Consider the following 25,217-nt stretch of genomic DNA (forward strand, 5'->3'; position numbering starts at 1 on the left):
TCTTTATCTGCTGTATTTATTTTTGAAATAGAACAAAGCCACAAATTGCGGAAATAATCAAAAGCTTTAAAGGTGAGGTTAAAAAGATGTTACGGCATGCTGAAGCATCCACAGTGGTGGAATACGCCTACAATGATAAAGCCATTCTCGAACAGCGGAACATGTTGACAGAGGAGCTTTATGGTAATACATTCCAGGTCTACAAGGTGATTACTGATACACTGATTTTCCTTCAAAAACTTTTTGTGCTTTTCTTAGTCCTATCTGACATCTGAAATGACTTTTCAATTATGAGAGAAAAGGAAGGGCAGGCAAGTCAGCGGGGGGGAAAATTAGTTCCAAGACACATTGCTTCTTTGGGGCACACAAACCATTAGCTTCTCTCATAAACTTTAAATTTATGTTGCAATTTTGTTAATTGAGTTGCTCCATTTTTGGATTTTTCTTGCCACGTTTGTTAAGTGAATCACTGCTGTTGTTAAATTAGTAACACGGTTCTTAAGTGAATCTGATTTCCCTATGGACATTTGTATAAATCATAAACACAGAGACATGATTTTTTGAGCAAAGCATGTCCAAGTTAGGAAGAAAGATCTCTCTGAGCAGAGCTGCCACGTGTTTAGAAGTTCCCTGCCTTTCTTGGACTGTTGTTTAATTTTTATAACAATTTTCTTGTGTATACAAGTATAAAATATTAACTTTGCTAATTTAGTTACAATGCTAAATGGTTAATATATGACATGTAGTATACACACAAATTATATCAAGGTGTGATTGCTAACTAAACAAGAGTGTCTAATTAACTTTTTACTTTAGACAAACAAGAGTTTTAATTAACTTAGATAAACAGAAGCTGAGTAAATAATCATTTCTTTAAACTGATTAAATAAGTAGATTTGCTTAGTCATATCAACCAGAGACAGGCATTCCACATTCGTTGGCAGACATTGATAATAAAACTACAGACTTTGATTGTCAGAAAGTTGCAAAAGGGGATCACAGGACTCTGGGATACTGCAACCATCACAAATGTTAGCCAGTTGCCAAGCATCCAAATATAAATGACCATGGGATGCTGCATGGTCATAAGTATGAAAAATGGTCGTAAGTAACTTTTTCCAGTGCTGTTGCAACTTTGAACAGTCGCTAAATGAACTGTTGTAAGTCGGGGAGTACCTGTAGATGATTTTGGGCCAGTCCTTTTCCTTTAGGGCAGTGTTTCTCAATTATTTATTTCCTACTCCCCCCCCCCCCCCCCCCAGTTAGAAATAAATATTTCACGTAATGTGTTTAAGTGACGCTTTAATTTATTTGACTTCATGCTGTTTGTTGCCAACATTTTTTGACACAGTAAACATTCTGGTCTTTCTTCACAGAAAGTAGTCACAGCGAATCCAAACCCTATATACACTTCGTCATATTACAAAGCTTAGTTTTCAGGAGACTTAAGTTTGTCGCATTATCTCTGTCTCCTCCTTTCTTTTCATCCTTGTTAAAAAAAATTCATGGTGTCTCTTAAGGGTTTGTTATATGCACTTCATATATACTCTGTGCTGTGTGCTATTGTTCAGTGCAAAAATACCCTACTCCCTGCAGCAAAAAAAGTACGTTGCCCGGAGTCACACGCCCCCCAGCATCACTTTACGCTTCCCCAGGGGAGCCCGCCCCACTATTTGAAAAACATTGTTTTAGGGTTTGGCAGTGAGGGTGGGGGGAGTCCAGGAAACATTTCCATGAAAACTCCCTGCAACTACCAGGAGTCAAGACCAACTTAGGAAACCAAGAACACCCCCCCCCCCAAAAAAAAACCCCCAACAACATTTGGGCTGTAAAAAATTCGCATCTCTTAATTATGGAGCTTATTTTTCAGCTGTGAAAAAAATGGATATCTTTTCATATTTAATTAACCTTTAACTTTAGTAAAATAAATGCACTCAAAATAGTAGTTATCCAAACGAATGCAGCCAACGATGACCGTATCAGAAATGTTGAATTTAACATGTCGTTTGTTCTGAAAGTTGATTTCAACAGCTTGAAAACTTTTGTGTATTTTAATCTCCTTGGTATAAAATTTTGGAACATAACCTATATTGGCAGGAGAAGTATTTTGTAGAGCATGGGTTGTAAATTGTTACAAGTGAGCAGATGGCTAACATTCATATGTAATTTTAATTTTAAAAAATAGAAACTTCTAATTGAAGTGTCATACTTCAAACTTTGTTTTAACTTAAAATGATAAATTCCATTACACAATAATCTGTTTTATCGGAATTCTTAAGTCTAAAGCAGGTTGGTAAATATTTTTTAAATAGTAAGTACTGTATTTTTCAGAGTATAAGACACACCTTAGTTTTTGGGGAGGAAAATAGGGGGGGAAATCTGCCTACCAGGTATTCACCTGTCTAGCGTCCTCAGTCTGGTTAGTTTCAGCACATTTTATCCCCTGGTTAGGGCTTAAAAAAACCTTATTCAGAGAGAGTGACAAATTAAAGAGGCATATTTGGAGGAAGTCGTGCAATGAAAAAAAGCCTGCAAAGACTTAGGGCTGGAAAAATATTCTTAGCAGAGAGTAACAATGAAAGAGATTGCAAGGTAAGAGCTGAGGAGATCATTAGCACCTGGTTAGGGCTGGAAACAAACATTTGGAGCAAGTAGACCAATGAAAAAAAAACTGCAAAACTTAGGGCTGGAAAAACATTCTTAGCAGAGAGTAACAATGAAAAAGATTGCAAGGTAAGAGCTGAGGAGATCATTAGCACCTGGTTAGGGCTGGAAACAAACATTTGGAGCAAGTAGAGCAATGAAAAAAAACTGCAAAACTTAGGGCTGGAAAAGCATTCTTAGCAGAGAGTAACAATGAAAAAGATTGCAAGGTAAGAGCTGAGGAGATCATTAGCACCTGGTTAGGGCTGAAAAAAAACTTTGAAAAAGCTACATTCAGAGTATAAGATATACCCAAATTTTCAGCCTCTTTTAGGGAAGAAAAAAGTGCATCTTATACTCCAAAAAGTATGATACTAAACAGAAAGTATGTTAACAGGAAGTTTGGACATTTTGATAGATATATTCTAGAAAAGGCTATTAACAATTAATGAGGTATTTTTGAAGGTATTGCATATGTGCCATTATGTTTATCATAGTCTCAAGAATAATATTCTTTAGTATTTTATAACTTTAATAATTTCTTATGGGACAACCGTGTTATTATTTTTTTTGCAGCAAGTGTTTTTATGGATGCCTTTCAGGTTCATAGGTTTATTGTGATATGTTTATTGAATCAAGTAGGGTATGATTACATGTCATTTTTTGATCCTCAAGTTTCTTTCAGAGAGTCAGTTCAGAGTGACTTTGTTGTGTGGTATCCACTTTGCAGTTAGGCTGGGCACTCCATAGTAAATAGTAGCTTTTCAAGGAGTTCAGTTTCAAGAACCCTTGTAATACAGTTATTTCAGATGTACCCCTGTTTCCCCGAAAATAAGACAGCGTCTTATATTAATTTTTGCTCCCAAAGATGTGCTACGTCTTATTTTCAGGGGATGTCTTATTTTTTTTAATGAAGAAGAATTCACTTTTATTGCTGAACAAAAAATATAAACATTTATTATATACTGTACAGTAGTTGTCATCACAAACCAGCATAACCAGACCAACTGTGAATCGTATCAAGAATTTCTTACTACTACCATACCGTTATTTCCATGTACAACAATTATGCTTTCTTCAAATATATCTTATATATGTTCTGTTCGGGAATGCTGCAAAATGAAACACGTCCTACGTCTTACTTTCGGGGGATGCCTTATATTAGGAAATTCTATGAAACCTACGTCTTACTTTCGGGGGTGACTTATTTTCGGGGAAACAGGGTAGTAGTTCCTACTCAAGTAGTTCTTCCCAATTGATTTGTTTTGCCTGAGGTTCTAGAGCCTTTGAATTAATCCAGCAAAGTCAGAGTTGCAGATTAAGTCACAGCTGACTATAATTTTGTTTTCTTCATTGTTTTGGTTCTATACATTTTTCTGTCTTGTTTCAGACAGTCGATCAATCCACCTTGGGTAAAGTGCTAGAAATTCAGCCCGAAAAGCGAGAAGCCATTATGGATGAGATGAAACAGATCCTTACCCCAATGGCTCAAAAGTAAGAAGAAATGTACAACTGCTTGAATGCTTGAATAATTGAAATTCTGTTTTAAAGGATTTTCCTTAAATCCATTTGAAATGGTGATCTCTCTACTAATCACAGCAGGATATTTTCATTATGGTGTAAAGATCTAATGAAAACCTGTTGACTTTATGGGAAATTCTCCCATCCCTATAAAACCCAAATTCTTACACCTATTATGTCTTTCTTTACTCCCACCCCACACAAAATGGATAGACAATTTCTGCTTCCAGCCTGCTTAGATCCCACTGAAGCTTTTCCTCTGAAATTACTGTCTTGATCCAACCACAAATAGAATAAAATAGAATTCTTTATTGGGCAAGTGTGATTGGACACACTAGGAATTTGTCTTTGGTGCATATGCTCTTAACGTACATAAAAAGACTAGATACATTTGTCAATAATCATAAGGTACAACACTTAATGATTGTCATAGGGTACAAATAAGCAATTAGGAAACTGTCAATATTAATATATATAATATATAAGGATACAAGCAGCCAAGTTGCAGTTAGAAGTGGGAGCACATGGGTAAACCATAAGAAGACTAATAGTGATAGTAATGTAGCCTTAGTGAATAGTTTGATAGTGGTGGTGTAATTATTTGTTTAGCAGAGTGATGGTGTTAGGGAAAAAATGTTCTTGTTTCTAGCTGTCCCCTAGTCCTTAATATAATTAAGATTCCTGCCCTTTTATCTCTCCGTCTCTGTTGTCTACTTTTGGTGATCCATAGTTCCAGGGAATTAGCTTCCTCCTGTGTTAGAATTTATAGATTATAGAGAGCCGGGGTGGCGCAGCAGGTAGAGTGCTGTACTGCAGGCCACTGAAGCTGACTATAGATCTGGAGGTCAGCAGTTCAAATCTCAATACCGGCTCAAGGTTGATTCAGCCTTCCATCCTTCCGAGGTGGGTAAAATGAGGACCCGGATTGTGGGGGCAATAGGCTGGCTCAGTTAAAAAGTGCTATTGCTAACATGTTGTAAGCTGCCCTGAGTCTAAGGAGAAGGGCGGCATAAAAATCGAATAAATAAATAAATAAATTTGTAAAGATGTGGCGGTGGTAGTGGGGGGTGTTACGGACAGCTGCTCATGAAGGAAACATTGCTTAATTCTTAGCAGATGGTCTCGTGAGTATGAAATCTGTAGAGAACCGCAGAGAATAATAGAAAATAAAGAAACCATTTGAGAGCATTTCATTGAGGCAGCTGTCATCGGCGCCATCTTGGATCAGGGGATTTTAGAAATGAAAATATGTGGCAAATGCCATTCTTTGTGTTATTGCAAATATTTTATATCCAGTAAATACATAGTTCTTTTTTATATAGTCTTCTTTTTCCCTTTACAGAGAAGCTGTAATAAAGCATTCATTGGTACATAAAGTTTTTTTGGATTTTTTTACTTACGCTGTCCCTAAACAGAGATCTGTAAGTATTTATCCATTAACCTGTATTTACGTGAATACATTCATTACATATGTTTTTAATCTGTTTTCATGTTAAATAGAGTTTACCATATTTTTGCTGATAATGAAAAGGAAGGGAGACTAGTATAGATCTATTTCAAGTTATTTTGCTCTCTTCAGCTAGCCATACCCTTACTTGATATATACACATACATATACCATATATCATATTTTTCGGAGAATAAGACACACCTTACTTTTGAGGGAAGAAAATAGGGAAAAGAATCTGCTTACCAGGTATTCATCTGGCTAGCATCCTTAGTCTGTTCAGCTTCAGCACATTATTTTATCCCCTGGTTAGGGCTTTAAAAAAACTTTATTTGGAGAAAGTAACAATAAAAGAGCTTGCAAGCCAGTAAGAGCTGGGAACATCATTAGCACCTGGAAAGAAACATTCAGAGCAAGTAGAGCAATGGAAAAAACCCTGCAAAGACTTAGGGCTTGGAAAACATTCTTCATAGAGAGTAACAATGAAAGAGCTTGCAAGCCGGTAAGAGCTAGGAGCATTGTTAATACCTGATTAGGGCTGGAAAGAAATATTTGGCACAAGTAGAGAATGGGGGGGGGGGGGGGAAACAAACTACAAAGACAGGGTTTGGAAAACATTCTTTGCAGAGAGTAACAATGAAAGGGCTTGCAAGCCGGTAAGAGCTGGGAACATTGTTAGTACCTGGTTAGTGCTGGAAAGAAACTTATTCGGAGCAAGTTAGAGCAAGGGGGAAAAACCCTGCAAAGACTTAGGGCTTTGAAAACATTCTTTGTAGAGAGTAACAATGAAAGAGCTTGCAAGCCGGTAAGAGCTAGGAGCATTGTTAATACCGGATTAGGGCTGGAAAGAAACATTTGGCACAAGTAGAGAATGGGGGAATAAACAACCTACAAATACAGGGTTTGGAAAACATCCTTCGCAGAGAGTAACAATGAAAGAGCTTGCAAGCCATTAAGAGTTAGGAACATCATTAGCACTTGGTTAGGGCTGGAAAGATACTTCTTCGGAGCAAGTTAGAGCAATGAAAAAAAAACCTGGAAAGACTTAGGGCTTGGAAAACATTCTTTGCAGAAGAAACAATGAAAGAGCCTGCAGAGTAAGAGCTGAGAAGATTGTTAGCACCTAGTTAGGACTGGGAATGGGGGAGCTACATTCAGAGTATAAGACGCACCCAAATTATCAGCCTCTTTTAGAGAGGAAAAAGGTCTGTTATACAGTGATCCCTCGATTTTCGCGATCTCGATCTTCGCGAAACGCTATATCGCGATTTTTCCCACCCGATGACGTCACTCTCTTCCTTTCTCATCTTTCTTTCTCTCTCTCTTTCTCTATCTTGCTTCTTCCTCTCTCACACTCTCTTCCTCCCTCTCTCATCTCTTTCTTTCCTTCTCTCTCTTTCTCTATCTCTCCCCCTCTTGCTGGCGGGCGGCGGGCGGGCGAGCGGGGGCATCAGCGAGGAAGACCCAGGGAAGGTTCCTTCGGCCGCCCAGCAGCTGATCTGCTCGGCAGCGCAGCAGCAGCGAGCAGACGAAGATCGGGGTTTTCCCCCCGCCCACGCAAAGGGGAAACCCCGATTCGGCCCCTACATCGCGAAAAATCGATTATCGCGAGGGGTCTTGGAACGGAACCCTCGCGATAATCGAGGGATCACTGTACTCCAAAAATACGGTAAATGTCATGCAAGATACTTAGTGCTGTCTCCCCCCCCCCCAAAAAAAAAGTTTGGGCTTTCCAATAATAGCAGCAACAACAAAATAATCCAGTCCAGCCAAGGATATTTTGGTTTGAATCTACGCAGCTTTGCTTGCTGAGTCAGGTCTGACAACCTCACTACACTCGGAGTGTTCCTTTGCTGTTTTTTCAATAGGATGTATATCCGGTTCTACTTCCTGGCACATCTTAGTCACTTATAACTGAAACGGAAGCCAGTCACCTTACATTAAATTGTCTAAAGGTTTTTTTTTCTGTGTCATATTTACAAATAAATGAAATTCTTTCTTCATGCATGCTTTTGTTAATACAACTTAGTTTTTATGTGTAAAATGTGATGCGGGGCCTAGAAACCTGGAATAGTGAAGTTGGGAGTTAACAGATTCCACACCAAATTAAACTTTTCTTTTAGAAAGCAGGCATTGATTCAAGGTTAGGAACAGGGCTATTATTTAAAGCAGTGTTTCCCAACCGTGGCAACTTGAAGATATCTGGACTTCAACTCCCAGAATTCCCCAGCCAGCATTCGCTGGCTGGGGAATTCTGGGAGTTGAAGTCCAGATATCTTCAAGTTGCCAAGGTTGGGAAACACTGATTTAAAGGGTGTAGAGGAAGTAATACAGATTGCCCAATACCTAAACCAATTACCAGTATTGTTGTGAGAGAAAGCACTGAAGATTAAATAAGTTTTATTTACTGGAGACAATGGTGGGTTGTTGAAACTGTTCCCTAAAACAATATTCTCTGTCTCTAGGAAATGATTGAAGCAATTAGAGAAGCTGTCATTTATTTGGCACACACCCATGATGGCGCCAGGGTAGCCATGCACTGCTTGTGGCATGGGACTCCCAAGGTATTGTGCATATTTGTGTAGAACATCTTTCATTATGCATTGGGGTGAACTGGTTATCTCAGATGCAGCAATCAAAAATGCAGTATATTTTGACAACTGTTTCACATAGAGAAACGTCCATGCCCTTGTTGGAATTAGTTTTTGAGAAGCACCAAAAAGGATAAGTTGAGTGGTTAGTTTAGGGGTTGGGTTCAGTCTATTACCAACTTTAACTTATCCAAAGATATAGATTGATTCATAGTAGATATATATATATATATATATATAGACGTCCTTCCTGGCCGGCCGAAACATGGACTCCAGGAAGGACGTCTTTGTGACGTCAAAGCTCCGCCCATGGAATTCCCTATTGGGATTCCCCACCTCTGTTTGAGCCTCCCGACCGGCCCGACAGCTCTGCGGCTCTTTTGAAAAGCTGACAGCCGGGCGGCGGGGCTTCTCAGCGTCCTCCTGAACCCGAACGCCGAACCCAAACTTTTGCCGAACTTCCGGGTTCGGTGTTCGGGAGAACGCCAAGAAAGCCCCCCAGGCTGTTTCAAAAGGCGACAGCCGGGCGGTGGGGCTTCTCGGCGGCCGCCCGAACTCGAACTTTTGCTGAACTTCCAGGTTCGGCGTTCGGGCGGCGGGTTCGTAAGACAGAAAAAGTTTGGAAGAAGAGGCAAAAAATTTCTGAACCCTGGGTTCGTATATCGGAAAGTTCGTATCACGAGGGGTTCGTATCACGAGGTACCAATGTGTGTGTGTGTGTGTCTATATATATATATATGTGTGTGTGTGTGTGTGTGTGTGTGTGATTATATATTTTGTTTAATGCAGGGTTTCCCAAGTTTGACAACTTTTAATGGTGGTGGACTTCAACTCCCAGAATTCCCAAGCCAGCCAAGGCTAGTTGGATAATTCTGGGAGTTGAAGCCCAGATTTCTTAAGAGTTGTTAACGTTGGGAAACCTTAACAAAGTTTGTTTAATGTGTAAGCATAAAGAAAACCATTGAACATATATTAAGAAAAAGTAGGAAAAGATAAAAGCAGAAATTAAGAAAGGAAAATGCTCATGCTATTTGCTAATTGAATAGTTCTGGGAAGTTCATAATTGAACTAATTGAACAGTTTTGCTAATTGAACAGTTCTGAAGGAAACAGTAATTTATTTCGTTACAGTCTTAACCTAGGCTTGCATGACTGATATACAGACTGACATAAAGAGTAGAATATGAAACATGAAGCATTATACGTATTTCACTTATATAATGATTTGAAGATTGAAAGAAGCAGAGGGTTAGTTGCTTATATTACAGTATAAAGATGGTTTCCAACTGCTCTTGTGGATGTCTATCCAGATATAGATTCCTAAATATTGTATTTCATTCTGATAATTTTTAAAGACAGCAGCCTGATTTCATAGCATATTATATTAAATGTATTTTAAAGTGTGAAGCTTCACATTACTTTTTCATTTCATGCTATTTAGGACAGAAAAGTGATTGTAAAAACAATGAAGACGTATGTTGAAAAAATAGCTACAGTGAGTATTTTTAATGTGTCACATTGGAATCTCTTACAGTGCAATCTTAATTTATGCTTACTTAGAAATAAACTTATTTGTATTCAGTAGTGTTTCCTTCAATGTAAATTTAGATTTTCACTCATGTTCTCATTTCTGGAATACTGTTTTACTCCAATATGAATTCAGAAGAAATTAATAGTGACAATTATGTTTGTAATTTTGTTACATATATGTAAACATCGCCAATACATGTGTTTAAGGAAGAGTTTTAAGAAATGTTGATAAATTTAAAAGAAATTATGTGGCAAGAAATCAATACAATTTGTTTAATATATTTTTTAAAAATGGTATCCAGAAAGATAATCATTAGCAAATTTACTGAGGAATAAGTCTCACAGAGTTTACTTGCTAATTTTAAATAAATGAGCATTGGAATTTAGCTTTATATAAGACGTTTGAGAGGTTTGATATTTTGGTGGGCTGGATTGTTGTTTTTTTCTTTGAAGAACCACCTTGTTTAAATATTTTAGCAAAAAAAAACCTGTTAAAATAAATAAGATGAATGATCACTTTGGATAATTAGGAACTAGTGTTCAAGAATTGTTTTGGCTTTTGTCTTATATTTGTAATTTTTGAATCCTGTTTCAGGGTGAATTTTCACATTTGGTTTTGCCGGCAGCATTTGACTGCATTGATGATACTAAACTTGTGAAACAATTGATTATATCTGTAAGTAAATACGATTTCCAATTATCATTTTTAATCATTCACCCAGCAGATAATATAAGTAATGTAGGAAATTCCATTGCTTTTATACAAACATTATATACACTGCAGGTTAGTCCTCAATTTACGACCACGATTAAATCCAAAATTTATGTTGTTAAGTGAGACATTTATTAAGTGAGTTTTGCCCAATTTTACCACCTTTCTTGCCACAGTTGTTAAGTGAATTGCTCCAGGTGGGAAGTTAGTAACCCACTTATTGAGTGAACCTGGCTTCCCCATAGACTTTGCTTGTTAGAAAGTTGCAAAAGGTGATCACATGACCCCGAGACACTGCAGCCGTCATAAATACGAACCAGTTGCCTAGCATCTGAATTTTGATCACATAATTATGGGGATGCTGAAAAGATCATAACTGAAAAAACAATCCTAAATCAGGTCTTTCAGTGCTGTTGTCCTAAATGAAACTGTTGTAAGTCGAGGACTCCTTGTATTCATTTTGTTGTTTAAAATGAAAAATGAATTATCCAAGTTATTGTTGTGGCGGTTGGCTTCTGGGCTAGTGATGGGCGAACCGAACCCACACAATTCGGGTCCGTACCAAATTTTGCGGTGTTCGGTGCAGTGTTCCCTTGATTTTTGCGGGTTTGAACTTTGCGGAACGTCTATACCACTGTTTTTCAAAAATCTTAATTAAAAAAATACTTTGCAGTTTTTTCCCCTATACCATGGGTTTTCCCGCCCGATGATGTCATATGTCATTGCCAAACTTTCATCTGCCTTTAAAAAACATTTTTTAAAATAAACTTTAATAAATAAACATGGTGAGTAATAATCTAAATGGTTGCTAAGGGAATGGGAAATTGTAATTTAGGGGTTTTTAAAGTGTTAAGGGAAGGCTTGGGATACTGTTCATAGCCAAAAATAGTGTATTTACTTCCGCATTTCTACTTCATGGAAATTCGACTTTTGCGGGCAGTCTCGTAACGCATCCCCTGCAAAAATCGAGGGAACACTGTATACCGAACACGAACCTGAATTTTTTTCAAACTTCGGGCAAGGTTCAGGGTTGTGTTCGGCGTTCGGAGCTCTGACGTCACCGGCAGGTTGCTAAGGACGCCAAGGTGATCACTTCCTGGATTCCATGGAATCCAGGCGGTGATCACCTTGGCGTCCTTAGCAACCTGCCGGTGACGTCAAAGCTCCGCTCCCGGAATCTCTTCATGGGAGGGATTTCCGGTTCGGGTTCAGCTGAATTTTGCGTAAAGTTCATCCGAACTTGCCGAACCTGAACACCGTTGGGTTCGCCCATCACTATTCTTGGCCATTTAGGTGAAATAATACTTTTTTTCCATTCTTTTTTTTTCTTTTGTAGTAGAAATTTTAAAATTGTATTTCGGTGTACCAATGAAGGATTATGTGGTGGATTAAAATATTGGGGCACTTTAATGCTTTCATTTACCGTATTTTTCGGAGTTTAAGATGTACCTTAATTGTTGGGAATGAAAATAAGGGGGTGGGGGAATCTGCCTACCAGGTATTCATCTGGCTAGCGTCTTTAATTTGGTCAGCTTCAGCACATTATTTTATCCCCTGGTTGGGTTGAAAAAACCCTTATTCGGAGTGAGTAGCAATGAAAAAAATCCTGCAAAAATATAAGGTTGGAAAAAAACATTCTACGGAGAGAATAGCAATGAAAAAAAGCCTGCAAACCCATTAGCACCTGGTGAGGGCTGGGGGGGGGAAAGGCTTCGAAAAAGCTACATTCAAAGTATAAGACGCACCCAGATTTTCAGCCTTTTTTAAGGGGGGGGGGAAGAAAGGCTGTGTCTTATACTCCAAAAATACAGTATATCTTGAAATAAAAAAGATGACAGAAGGCAAACAAAGAATATGAGACAAGTGCTTAGGATTTTCTCTCCATGGACTGGGCCAGCGGTCCCCAAACTACGGCCCGGGGGCCAGATGCGGCCCACTGAGGCAATTTATCCGGCCTGCGGCAGCCCACGAGATTTTATCAATAGATATAATAAGCTCCCGAATCTCCTGTCAACTCACCGCGGTCTGCTGCTGAGCGAGGAGGTGGTACAGAGGCAAGGGGCGGGGAGGATAGGAGGGAGATAGAGAGAGAGGGAGAGAGAGAGAGAAAGAGGGAGAGATACAAAGAGGGAGAGAGAAAGAAAGAGAGAAAGAGAGAGAGGGACAGAGAAAGAAAGAGAGAGAAAGAGGGAGAGATAGAGAGGAAGAGAGAAAGGGGGATAGATGGAAAGAGTGAGTGAGAGAGAGAGAAAAGAGAAAAATGAGAAAATGAGGGAGAGGAAAATGAAACAAATGAGAGAGAAGGAAGAAAAGAGAGAGGGAAGAGAGAAGCGGAGAGGAAGGAGGGAGGGAGGGAAGGAAGGAGAAATGGAGGGAGTTTGTTGATTTAAGTTTAAATTTACTTGTTAATAAAGAAGTATAAATTACTTTATTACTTAATTATTTAATTACTTCTTTATTTTAAATATTGTATTTGTTCCCATTTTGTTTTTTACTTTAAATAAGATTTGTGCAGTGTGCATAGGGATTTGTTCATAGGTTTTTTTTATAGTCCGGCCCTCCAACAGTCTGAGGGACAGTAAACTGGCCCCCTGTGTAAAAAGTTTGGGGACCCCTGGACTGGGCTGTCCAAGCTTGATAACTAACAATTGTGGACTTCAGGTCCTAGAATCCTTGGAATTAAAATCCACAAGTCTCCCATTGTCCTCATTCAAGATCCAGTGGCCAAATAGGAACCATGCTGAGTATGGAGGATCCTTGACATGTCTTCTATATTCCTCTTTTGTCTTCATGGAGCTTTCAAGCAAGGATCTTTTATTTATTTATTTATTTATTGATTGATTGATTGATTGGATTTGTATGCCGCCCTCTCCGTAGACTCGGGGCGGCTAACAACAGTAACAAAAAACAGCATGTAAATCCAATACTAAAACAACTAACAACCCTTATTGTAAAACCAAACATCCATACATACACTCATAGCATACAAGAATTGTAAAGGCCTAGGGAGAAAGAATATCTCAGTTCCCCCATGCCTGATGGCAGAGGTGGGTTTTAAGGATATAGTGGATTTCTTTCTGCAGTGATAGAATGCAGTAGACGAATCACTAGCAGTTCAGTCTATTACACACACACTCATACACACACACACACACACACACTGCTTGTGATGGTTTATTTATTACTGTCAGCCCAACAAAGTAGAGTAAACTTGCCATTTAGGTCAAGACTCCTTTTATTGTAATAACTGTAGTAACAGAATCCTGCTTGTCCGAGACATTTACTCAGATTGATTTATTGGCCCAGATTCAAGACCTTCTTATCTGACTGCAGCTTTGGCTGCAATTCTTCCTCCTGTCCTTGAAGGCCATACCTTATAGAATAGAATAGAATTACTGCAGGCCACTGAAGCTGACTATAGATCTGAAGGTCAGCGGTTCAAATCTCATCACCGGCTCAAGGTTGACTCAGCCTTCCATCCTTCCAAGGTGGGTAAAATGAGGAGCCGGATTGTGGGGGCAATAGGCTGGCTCTGTTAAAAAGTGCTATTGCTAACTTGTTGTAAGCCGCTCTGAGTCTAAGGAGAAGGGCGGCATAAATTGAATAAATAATAAATAATTCTTTATTGGCCAAGTGTGATTGGACACACAAAGAATTTGTCTTGGTGCATATGCTCTCAGTGTACATAAAATAAAATATACATTTGTCAAGAATCATGTGGTACAACACTTAATGATTGTCATAAGGGTCAAATAAGCAATGAAGAAACAATGTTAATAAAAAATTTAGGATTCAAGCAACAAGTTACAGTCATACAGTCCTAAGTGGGAGGAAAAGGATGGTAGGAATGATGAGAAAAAACTAGTAGAAATAGAAGTGCAGACTTAGTAAAAAGTTTGACAGTGTGGAGGGAATTATTTGTTTAGCAGAGTGATGGCATTTGAGAAAAAACTGTTCTTGTGTCTGGTTGTCTTGATGCGCAGTGCTCTGTAGCGACGTTTCGAGGGTAGGAGTTGAAACAGTTTGTGTCCATGATGCCAGTGGTCAGTAAATGCCCTCCATGGTTAGTTGTTTGTCTGCCTCTGCAGCTAAAAATGTCTACCTTAACATGTATTAATGTAAAAATTAAAAGGCTATTTTAGCAGATACGCTGTTTGTAAATCAGCACAGAGAGAGAGAGATCAGGTATGTGGCTAATAATTCATTTTAAAGGGACATCTTAATCAAAGTGGCAATAACTTTTGATGTTTTAGAAGTTTTTTAGATCATCTCAGAGCAACCACCTTGTAACTTTCTTTTTATAGCCACAGAAGCGGTAGTAAAAAAAAAAAAATTGGTTTTCACCACTGCTGTGCATGTCTTGAATATGTACGGGTTTGAAATTTCTCTCTCAGTCTGTTTGCTGAACACCACTTAGCTATTGTCATATTTGAGTTTTCCAGTAAAAAGTGATACAGATACAAAGGTGATACAGATACTATTGAATTGAGTTCAGCTTCTGGTGACATAACTGTATGGTTTTCTTGGCTACAGTAGAAGTATTGTCTCCGGATGATTGTTGATTTCTTAACTTATACCCTTGACATTTATTGGTGGTTTTTTATCCAAATATTAACCAAGTCTGGTCATACTTAGCTTTCTGACTTTAGCAGAGTAACCTAGATGCTACCAAGTTAAAGTTGAAACAAATGCTGCCCTGATTCAGTGGTGAAACTGATGAGTTTGAATTTTCCACTGATGGAGAAGCTGTGAGATGTCAGTTTTTTGAGGCACCTATCGGTTCTAATGAAATTAGAGGACAGCCGATTTAAAAATTAGAGTGGGTAAACTGAAGAAAGGGGACCATGATTGAAGTCTTATATCTTTACCTTCGACTAAATTCGACTAACATCGAATTTCCTTTGCCACAAAACAAAATATTTTGAAATGATGTCATAGGGAAAGCATCTTAAATTAGACTTTACACTTCTGATGTATTCTTTTTCCCCCCTGGTGAGCCAGGCTTGTGAACAGCAAAATGAAACAGCATTGTCCTTTCATATTTATTTAAAAGTCTTTTTTAGCCATGTTAACTGGATTTTGAGATGTATTGTTATGTTGTTTTGATATGTTGAGCCGCCCCGAGTCCTCTGAGAGGGGCAGTATATAAATCCAACACATACATACATACATACATGCATGCATGCATGCATACATACTTAAAAATATCTGTAGGGTTGCTAAAGACGGCTTTTGAAATGGAAAAAAAAAAGATAGCATGTGATGGGGAGGGTACAGTAGTACCTCTAGATACGAGTTTAATTCGTTCCAGAACGGAGCTCGTATGTCGAACAACTCGTATCTGGAAAAAATGGCTTTAGACTTTGTTTTTCCCCTCCGAGATAACCAGAAGCAAGGATTCTTGCGCCACCTAGTGGAAGCTCGGCTCGTATCCTGAATTTGAGCTCGGGTGTCGAAAAGAAATTTCGCTCCCGTCATGGCTCGTAACTTGGAATACTCGCATGTGAAGCAGCTCGTATCTAGAGGTACTACTGTATAAGAAAATAATAATAATTAATAATAATAATAATTTATTAGATTTGTATGCCGCCCCTCTCCGAAGAGAATGGTGATAATGTTATTCCCATCAATCATTATGGCTAATCAATTCTTGTCCATGATTTGTAGCATTAGCATATTAAGTCATAGGTAGCATTTGAATAAGGATAAAAGAACTGGCTTCTTTGCAAAAAAACCCAAAACCCAAAACAAACCCAAGCTGAAATTGAGAAAAAAAATATTGCTAACAGAATGTTTTATCTTTTACGCAACACTTAGGAATTGAATAGTAATTTAGCCGCTGTTATAAACAACAAATATGGAAGGAAAGTTCTGCTGTATCTATTGCGTCCACGGGACCCAGCATATTTTTCCCCGGCAATAATCAAAATCCTGCAACAGGGTGATGAAAATGCTCACAGGTACGTGGGTACAATTTCTTGAGATTTCTGCGTCTTCTCCTCTCCGGTTGTGTCTGAAGAGGTGCTTGCTTCTCACTCTTATAAATCCCAGCTGATTGAATTATAGCTATGCAGCTGCCTAAAGCAGTGTTTCCCAAACTTGGCAACTTGAAGATATTTGGACTTCAACTCCCAGAATTCCCCAGCCAGCATTTGCTGGCTGGGGAATTCTGGGAGTTGAAGTCCAAATATCTTCAAGTTGCCAAGGTTGGGAAACACTGGCCTAAAGAATGCTGTGCAAAGTGGAATTTGACGTATATTTTGTTGTGTGTAAATGACCTTAAAAGGTGGCATAGCAAGGTATATTTTTTTAAAGCGTAAGGTAGCATTTTGGTGGGAAACAGTGGCTTTCACATTGGATAATTTGCTATGGATTTCGATCACATTTGCTTGCAGTGGATTTGGTAAAATAATAAGTTTATTGCCATGGGAGTCAAGTGACAAATAAGAACAGCAGGTGTTTATTTCAACACTGGCAGAATAATACCTGTTATGCTTTCCCTACAGCTTGTTATAATACGAACTAGATTCGTTTCTTGGTATTCATTTCAATACTCTTACATTTTATCTGTTTTTATCTGGTTAACTGCATCTTGGCTTCATATATCACTTATTTTTTTCTGGAAAAAAAAATCTTCCAAGGGTACAGAATCTAACCTATTCAAGGCTAAGTGATGTTATTGAATCCAGGGGAGATTCTGCAGAATTTGTGGGTGGAGGTCAGCCTTTAGCAATTTATTTATTAGATTTGTATGCTGCCCCTCTCCGAAGACTCGGGGCGGCTCACAACAGCAATAAAAACAATATAGCAGTGGAACAAATCTAATATTAAAAAACATATAAAAGCCTATCATTATTTTAAAAACCAAACAGCACATTCATACCAAACATAAAACAAAGTATAAAAAAGCCTGGGGGAAAGGTGTCTCAACTCCCCCATGCCTGGCGGTATAAGTGAGTCTTGAGTAGTTTACGAAAGACAGGAAAATGCCAGTGTCTAAAGACCTCAGTGAAAGAATACAGTGTTCCCTCGATTTTCGCGGGTTCAAACTTCGCTGAACTTCTATATCACGGTTTTTCAAAAATATTAATTAAAAAATACTTTGCGGTTTCCCCCCCCTATACCATGGTTTTCCCCGCCCGATGACGTCATATGTCATTGCCAAACTTTCGTCTGCCTTTAAAAAACATTTTTTTAAAATAAACTTTAATAAATAAACATGGTGAGTAATAATCTAAATGGTTGTTAAGGGAATGGGAAATTGTAATTTAGGGGTTTAAAGTGTTAAGGGAAGGCTTGGGATACTGTTCATAGCCAAAAATAGTGTATTTACTTCCGCATCTCTACTTCGCGGAAATTCGACTTTCGCGGGCGGTCTCGGAACGCATCCCCCGCGAAAATCGAGGGAACACTGTACTTACAGAAAAACAAATGAATTTTTTCTCAAGGTCTTTTCACTAATAGAAGATAAAACCAAGAGATAGGCAGGCTCACTTTCATTTAGTTTCCATGTTTATATATGAGTAATGGGGGAGCCAGAGGTTTATTGTACATTGTTGTGAGAACACCAAACATACAGTGGTACTTCTACTTGCAAACTTAATTCGTTCTGTGACCAGGTTCTTAAATAGAAAGGTTTGTAAGAAGAAGCAATTTTCCCACAGGAACCAATATAAAAGCAAATAATGCGTGCGATTGGGGAAACCACAGGGAGGGTGGAGGCCCTGCTTCCTCCCAGGAGGTTCCTAGAGAGGCCCCTCAGAGGCTTCTCCCTGGCTTTTCTGGCTCTGTTTCCTCCCAGGAGATTCCTAGAGAGGCCCCTCAGAGGCTTTTCCCCACCTTTTCTGGCCCTGTTTCCTCCCAGGAGATTTCTAGAGAGGCCCCTCAGAGGCTTCTCCCCGCCTTTTCCAGCCCTGTTTCCTCCCAGGAGATTCCTAGAGAGGCCCCACGGAGCCTTCCCCCTGCCTTTTCTGGTTACAGTTTCCGAGGCTCTGGTTTGTAAGTGGAAAATGATTCTTGAGAAGAGGCCAAAAAATCTTGAACACCTGGTTCTTATCTAGAAAAGTTCGTAAGTAGAGGTGCCACTGTATAGCAGTGGGCTGAAAACAGTAGTGCAGGGTTGAAATGAGGAGCCCTTGGTTGTTTTCTTGTGAATGTTTCAATATCAAGCTATGTAACTCCCATCAGTGCTAATAGGGGCTGAGGTTTGCTCTCTTTTTATATTCCAGTGACTTGCTCTGTAGGTGGGAATAGTCTTGGTGCTTCCTTGGCAATGAAATATCTGCAAGAAAATAATCAAGTTCAGAGAGCACGCGAGACCCCAATATCAATAGTTTATCGAAGTGGCATGTGGTTTCTGAAAATGTGGCAAGGGAAAAAAAAGACTTAGAGGCATTCTGATCAATTTTTTAAAAAAGGTTTAATTAATGTCCCCCATTTCCTGGTACAGTGATACCTTGTCTTACAAACTTAATTGGTTCCGGGACGAGGTTCTTAGGGTGAAAAGTTTGTAAGACGAAACAATGTTTCCCATAGGAATCAATGGAAAAGTGATTCATGCGTGCAAGCCCAAAATTCACCCCTTTTACCAGCCGAAGCGCCCGTTTTTGCACTGCTGAGATTCCCCTGAGGCTCCCCTCCATGGGAAACCCCACCTCCAAACTTCTGTGTTTTTGCGATGCTGCAGGGGAATCCCAGCATCGCAAAAATGAGTGCTTCGCTGGCAACGGAAGTCCGGAGGTGGTGTTTCCCAGCAAAGGGAGCATCAGTGAAATCGCAGCATCACAAAAACATCGAAGTCCTTGAAACCCCACCTCCGGACCTCTGTGTTTTTGCGATGCTGCGATTTCACGGAGGCTCCCCTCGCTGGGAAATCCCACCTCTGGACTTCCATTGCCAGCGAAGCGCCCGTTTTTCCACTGCTGGGATTCCATTCCCCTGCAGCATCACAAAAACACGGAAGTCTAGAGGTGGGGTTTCCCATGGAGGGGAGCTTAGGGGAATCCCAGCAGCACAAAAACGGGTGCTTCGCTGGCAACAGAAGTCCGGAGGCGGGGCATCCCAGCTGCGGCGGTGGGTTTGCAAGGTGAAAATAGTTTTTAAGAAGAGGCAAAAAATCTTAAACCCTGGGTTTGTATCTCGAAAAGTTTGTATGACGAGGCGTTTGTAAGACAAGGTATCACTGTATTTTGTTTCTATTAGTTTATTATTCATGTGTTTGTGTGTGGGTTTCTTTTAATTAATTTGTGCAATAAAACATTGTAAAAAGAATTAAATTGGGTTTCAGGCAATTGTTATTGGATCCTCTTTGAGGCAGGGTATTTTATTTTAAAAACACCACAAAACACTGCAAGTATGAACAAATGAATGTTCGGGTCATAGATCAAAATCCTACAGAGAGAAGCAAGGTGTCACCTTCATTCCTAACATAAATATACTCACTGCCTACAGACAGCTTTGATTGATATCATCCCACAGGTAAATTACATGGCACCTCCACATACACCACCTGCTAATTGTGTAAAAATAGTGGTCCTCCGCAGGCCATAGGCATAGCAGCCACCAGAGTCACACCATCGTTTGTTTCTCTTGAAGTTCTTTCCAGTGACACTAATTGCAGCCATGTGAATCACTTTCTTGCTGACCAGCCTTGGTTTTTAAAAATTAAAAGCAGTCAAGGAAATGGAGCCTGAACTGTGGATTGCAACCGTGCGGCTGTTAAGGAGACTTGCCTCAGGCCTAAAGCTGAATTCTCTATTCTAGCATTTTTCTCATTAAAATACGCTTCATAAACACTTTACTCCTCCATAAATGATTTACTGGTTTAGATAGAAACAACTTACAGTGGTACCTCTACCTAAGAACGCCTCTACTTAAGAACTTTACTAGATAAGAACCGGGTGTTCAAGATTTTTTTGCCTCTTCTTAAGAACCATTTTCTACTTAAGAGCCCGAGCCCGGAAAAATTTGCCAGGAAATTTGAGAGTGGCACAAAGGCCCGGCCAGTTTTTTGCCATTCCCCCTTTAATCCCGGCCATCTCGGGCTTTTCTGAGCTGCCAGAGGAGCCGTTCGGTGGCACTTAAGGAGGCTTTGGCAGTCCAGAACGAACGAAGCATTTTCCTTTCTCTGGGCGCTTGGTGAGGGAATAAATCTCTGCCAGCGCCCAGAGAAAAGAAACGCTCCCTTCGCTCTAGGCAGCGATTGTCTTCCTCCTCTTCTTCCTCCTCCTCCTCCCACCCAAATGCCGAGCTTTTATTTCTTTCCTAATGAGTTTGCACGCATTATTTGCCTTTACATTGATTCCTATGGGAAAAATTGCTTCTACTTACAAACTTTTCTATTTAAGAACCTAGTCTGGACCAGGAGTCACTGCTCACAGTCACTCACGCCATCATCACCTCGAGGTTCGACTACTGTAACGCTCTCTACATGGGGCTACCTTTGAAAAGTGTTCGGAAACTTCAGATCGTGCAGAATGCAGCTGTGAGAGCAATCATGGGCTTTCCTAAGTATGCCCATGTTACTCCAACACCCCGCAGTCTGCATTGGTTGCCGATCAGTTTCCGGTCACAATTCAAAGTGTTGGTTATGACCTATAAAGCCCTTCATGGCACCGGACCAGGATATCTGCGAGACCGCCTTCTGCCGCACGAATCCCAGCGGCCGGTTAGGTCCCACAGAGTTGGCCTTCTCTGGGTCCCATCGACTAAACAATGTCATCTGGCGGGACCCAGGGGAAGAGCCTTCTTTGTGGCGGCTCCGACCCTCTTGAATCAACTCCCCCCAGAGATTAGGATTGCCCCCACCCCCCTTGCCTTTCGCAAACTGCTTAAAACCCACCTCTTTCATCAGGCTTGGGGGAACTGAGACATCCCCCCCCCATGCCTATGTAGTTTTATGCATGATATGACTGTGTGTATGTATTTTATATATTGGGGTGTTTTTTTTTAAAGACTTTTTAATGTAAAACTTATTTTAGATTTTAATTATTAGATTTGTTACCATGTATTGTTTTTATCACTGTTGTGAGCCGCCCCGAGTCTACGGAGAAGGGTGGCATACAAATCTAATAAATAATAATAATAATAATAATAATAATAATAGTCACAGAACGAATTAAGTATTTGCAAAGATCCAGTGCACAGAGTGCATGATCACAGTTGATCTCTAGGGCAGGGATCCCTAACTCCCTCTCCATGGACTTGCACCGGTCCGTGGAATGCCAGCAAACAGGTGGCCTGCAAAACCATGTTTCTTCTGGTCCACGGGAAAAACCTTGCTCTCTGGAACCAGTCCCTGGTGCCCAAAAGCATGGGGACTGCTGCTCTAGGACTGTGATTTGTAGTGTAAATCTCATCTGTTGTTGGGAGATCATTCTGGGAAGAATATGAAATTTGAGCATCAGAATTTTGTACAATTCTCTTCTTTTGGTCAAGCAAACATTCTTATTCTGTCTCTTTCTTCCGCCAGCAAAAAGGATGCAGAGGTTCGCCACGGTGAGCTCCTGGAAGCCATTTCACCTCCCCTATTGCAACACCTTGAGGCACATGCTGAAGAAATGGTGATGGATAAGGCTGCGTTCATTGTAGTGACGGGCATCCTCAAGGCTGCTGTCGGCGATGTCCAGCCAGCCATGAAAGCCATCGCTGGTCTTGCTGCAAGAAAGATGATCCCGGGGGGAGAAGACGGACAGGTAATCTAGACAGAAAGCAGACGGTAATAAGCAGCTCCAGATGAGCAGATTTCTCTTTCATTGTTGTTCACTCCTCTCCCTGAGGTCACAGTGGTTGTTTAGGGTAGGAGTATCACAACTTTGGGCAATTTTAAGACTTGTGTAGACTTCAGTTCCCTGAATTCTCTAGTCAGCATGTTGTATTTTGGAGTTTTACTCTGAATTTCAGGAACTTGCATAAAAAAACTCCATAAATTTTCCTGGTCTCAGAGTTATTGCACAGGCTCGGAAAATTCATGTTTTAATTTAAGGAGGCATAAAGAAGAATAGCAACAACGTGTAATCACCGAATGTCTCCATGTTGTCCCATCTTTAACTCAACCACACACTTTCCTGCATAGCTACCATGAGAGTCAACAAAGAACCACGGGATTTCCTGATGAACCATCAACATCCTGCACAAGGTGCTTGCACCAAACTGAAGCATCTTTGCTTTGTTGGGACAGAATTCATTTATATTACTTTCGATTCAAATGTGCGCATGACTCCACAATATTACATTAATATGTATACTGCTCAAAAAAATAAAGGGAACACTCAAGGAATACATCCTGGATCTGAATGAATTAAATATTCTCAATGAATATTTTGTTCTGTACAAAGTTGAATGTGCACAACAGCCGCCCTGAGTCTACGGAGAGGGGCGGCATACAAATCAAATCAATCAATCAATCAATCAATCAATAAATAAATAAATAAATAAATAAATAAATAAATAAATAAATGTGAATTTGATTGTCAATCCGTGTTGCTTCCTAATGGATAGTTTGATTTTACAGAAGTTTGATTTACCTGGAGTTGTATTGTGTTGTTTAAGGGTTCCCTTTAATTTTTTTTGAGCAATGTATTTTTCTGGCATTGACTGTGTTCAAATTTTTGCCTGGATACTTGAAGATCAGGACTTGATTAAAGGGCAGGGCAGTGCTTAGTACTCTGCCTCATATGCTTTTGTGCTCTGTCACCCTCTTCCACCAACACACACACTCTCTTTTAGAACATAGAATACCAAGGTTGGAAGGAACCATGGAGGTCTCCTAGCCCAACCTCCTGCTCAAGCAGAACACCTTGTAGCACTTCAGACAGATGGTTGTCCAATCTGTTCCTGAAAACCTCCAATGAAGGAGCACCCACAGTTTCTGAAGGCAAGCCCTTCCACTGATTAATTGTTCTCACCAGTGTTCCCTCTAATTTTTTTCCGGGGTGGGCGGAAAAGTATAGTGTCTGAGCGGCAGTCCCCTTGGGACTGGGTGGCATAGAAGTACAAACAAACAAACAAATAAATAAATAAAACAAATCCCTACTTTTTTATTAAAAGAAATTAATAATAAAACAAAACAAAACTCTATTGCTATTAAAACTAAAACAACCAGCAAATCCAAAAACATAACTATTAATAAAAACAGGTGAGGGCTGGGGTTTTTCCTCTGTTATTATTTAAGTGCTTTTACCATATGCTTTAAATCAAGAGTCACTTCTCTCTCTGTTTCTCTCTCTTTCCTGTCATTCTCTGCCTCAATCATTTCCCCCCCTTTTTCTATCATTTCTCTCTCCCTCTCTCTTCCTTCCACTCCTCTCTCTCTCTCTTGCTTTCTTCCTCTCTTTCACTCTCTTCCTTCCTCTCTCCTCTCTCACTCTTTCTTTCTTGCTCTCTCTCACTCTCTCTTCCTTCCTATCTTCTCTCTGTCTCTTTCTCTCTCTCCCTTTCTTTCTTTCCTTCTCTCTTCCTTCCACTTTTTTCTCTTTCTCTTTTCCTTCCTTCCCCTCTTCCCCTCCCTCTCTTTCTCCCTCTCTCCCTTTATATTTATCTCTTCCTTCCTTCCTCTCTTCCTCCCTTTCTCTCTCCCTCTCGTTCACTTTTCTCTCCCTTCCCTCCCTCCCTCCTTCTTTCCTCTCCTCTTTCCCTCCCTCTCTTTCCTTTCTCTCCACGTCTCTGGCTTTGCTGAATGGCACAAGGCTCAAGCCAGCTGCCCGGGAAAGCCAGGAAGGTCCTCCTGCCTGCCCCCCCCAGCCGAAAACACAATAGAGGTCTTCCGCCACCAGCTTGAGCCTCGCGTTGCTCCACCACGCTTCGCCTGTCATCCTGGACCTCCGTTGTGTTTTCGGGGGAGAGTGGCAGGAAAGCCCTGTGCCGGCCAGGAAAGCCGGCTTTGCTTTCCGTGAAAGCAGCGCGCCTTTTAAACACGCTGCTTTCTTGCAACTCTTTCCTGGGCAGGGGGAGGGAGGAGGCCACCCCCCCCAGGAAAGAGGTGCAGGAAAGCAGCGTGTTTAAAAGGCGTGCTGCTTTCACGGAAAGCAAAGCCGGCTTTCCTGGCCGGCACAGGGCTTTCCCGCCGCTCTCCCCCGAAAACACAACAGAGCATGACAGGCAGGACGAAGTGGGGTGGAGCAACGCGAGGCTCAAGGAGGCAGCTTCCGCACTTTTCTTTCGGCGGAAGAGGGGGCGGATCGGGCGGGCGGGGGGCAGCGCCTTCTACTGCCGGTGCCTCCCCGCCCCTGCCCCCCCCCGCAGGCTGGCAGGGGGATGGGGACTGCACGCCCATGGAAAAGGGCGTGCACATGCTCACGCACGCAGCCTACGGGGAACGGTGGTTCTCACTGTCAGGAAATTTCTCCTTAGTTCTAGGTTGGATTTCTCTTAATGAATTTCCATCCATTACTTTTGTCTTCAAGTGCTTTGGAGCAGGGGGTATCCAACCTTGGCAACTTTAAGACTTGTGGACTTCAGAACCCAGAATTCCTCAGCAAGCAAGCCAGAGTTGAAGGCCTGTCACAGAGAAGAAGTACTAGACCAGGGGTAGGGAACGTTGGACTCTGGGGTGAAGTCCGTCTGGTGATTTGTACTCGTTGAGCTCCCACAAGTAGTCCCTTATTGTGTTTTTGTCTATGTTGAGTTCAGTTCCGGGGCTATTTGTTGCAGACTTGCAGGTTGGTTGGTAGGTGGTTCCATTTTGTGTGAAGACTGATGCAAAGTAGGTGTTGAGCAGCTGTGCTTCTATGACATATTGATTTCAACTCCCAGAATTCCCGAGCTAGCATGATCGG

At 40.6% G+C, this 25,217-nt stretch overlaps 1 protein-coding gene across 2 annotated transcripts in view; it reads left to right on the forward strand.

Annotated features, from left to right (window-relative positions):
- The window catches only part of PUM3 (pumilio RNA binding family member 3), a 45,755-nt gene that overhangs the window by 10,332 nt on the left and 10,206 nt on the right, over positions 1-25,217 (forward strand). For both annotated transcript variants that reach the window (XM_070742601.1, XM_070742603.1), the window contains exons 8-15: positions 32-206; positions 4,034-4,137; positions 5,507-5,585; positions 8,077-8,175; positions 9,643-9,696; positions 10,327-10,407; positions 16,261-16,403; positions 21,914-22,136. In XM_070742601.1, coding sequence (XP_070598702.1) covers positions 32-206; positions 4,034-4,137; positions 5,507-5,585; positions 8,077-8,175; positions 9,643-9,696; positions 10,327-10,407; positions 16,261-16,403; positions 21,914-22,136 — 958 coding nt within the window. The remainder of the gene's footprint in view (positions 1-31; positions 207-4,033; positions 4,138-5,506; positions 5,586-8,076; positions 8,176-9,642; positions 9,697-10,326; positions 10,408-16,260; positions 16,404-21,913; positions 22,137-25,217) is intronic.

Source organism: Erythrolamprus reginae, chromosome 2, assembly GCF_031021105.1.
Source record: "Erythrolamprus reginae isolate rEryReg1 chromosome 2, rEryReg1.hap1, whole genome shotgun sequence".
Lineage (NCBI taxonomy): Eukaryota > Metazoa > Chordata > Lepidosauria > Squamata > Dipsadidae > Erythrolamprus > Erythrolamprus reginae.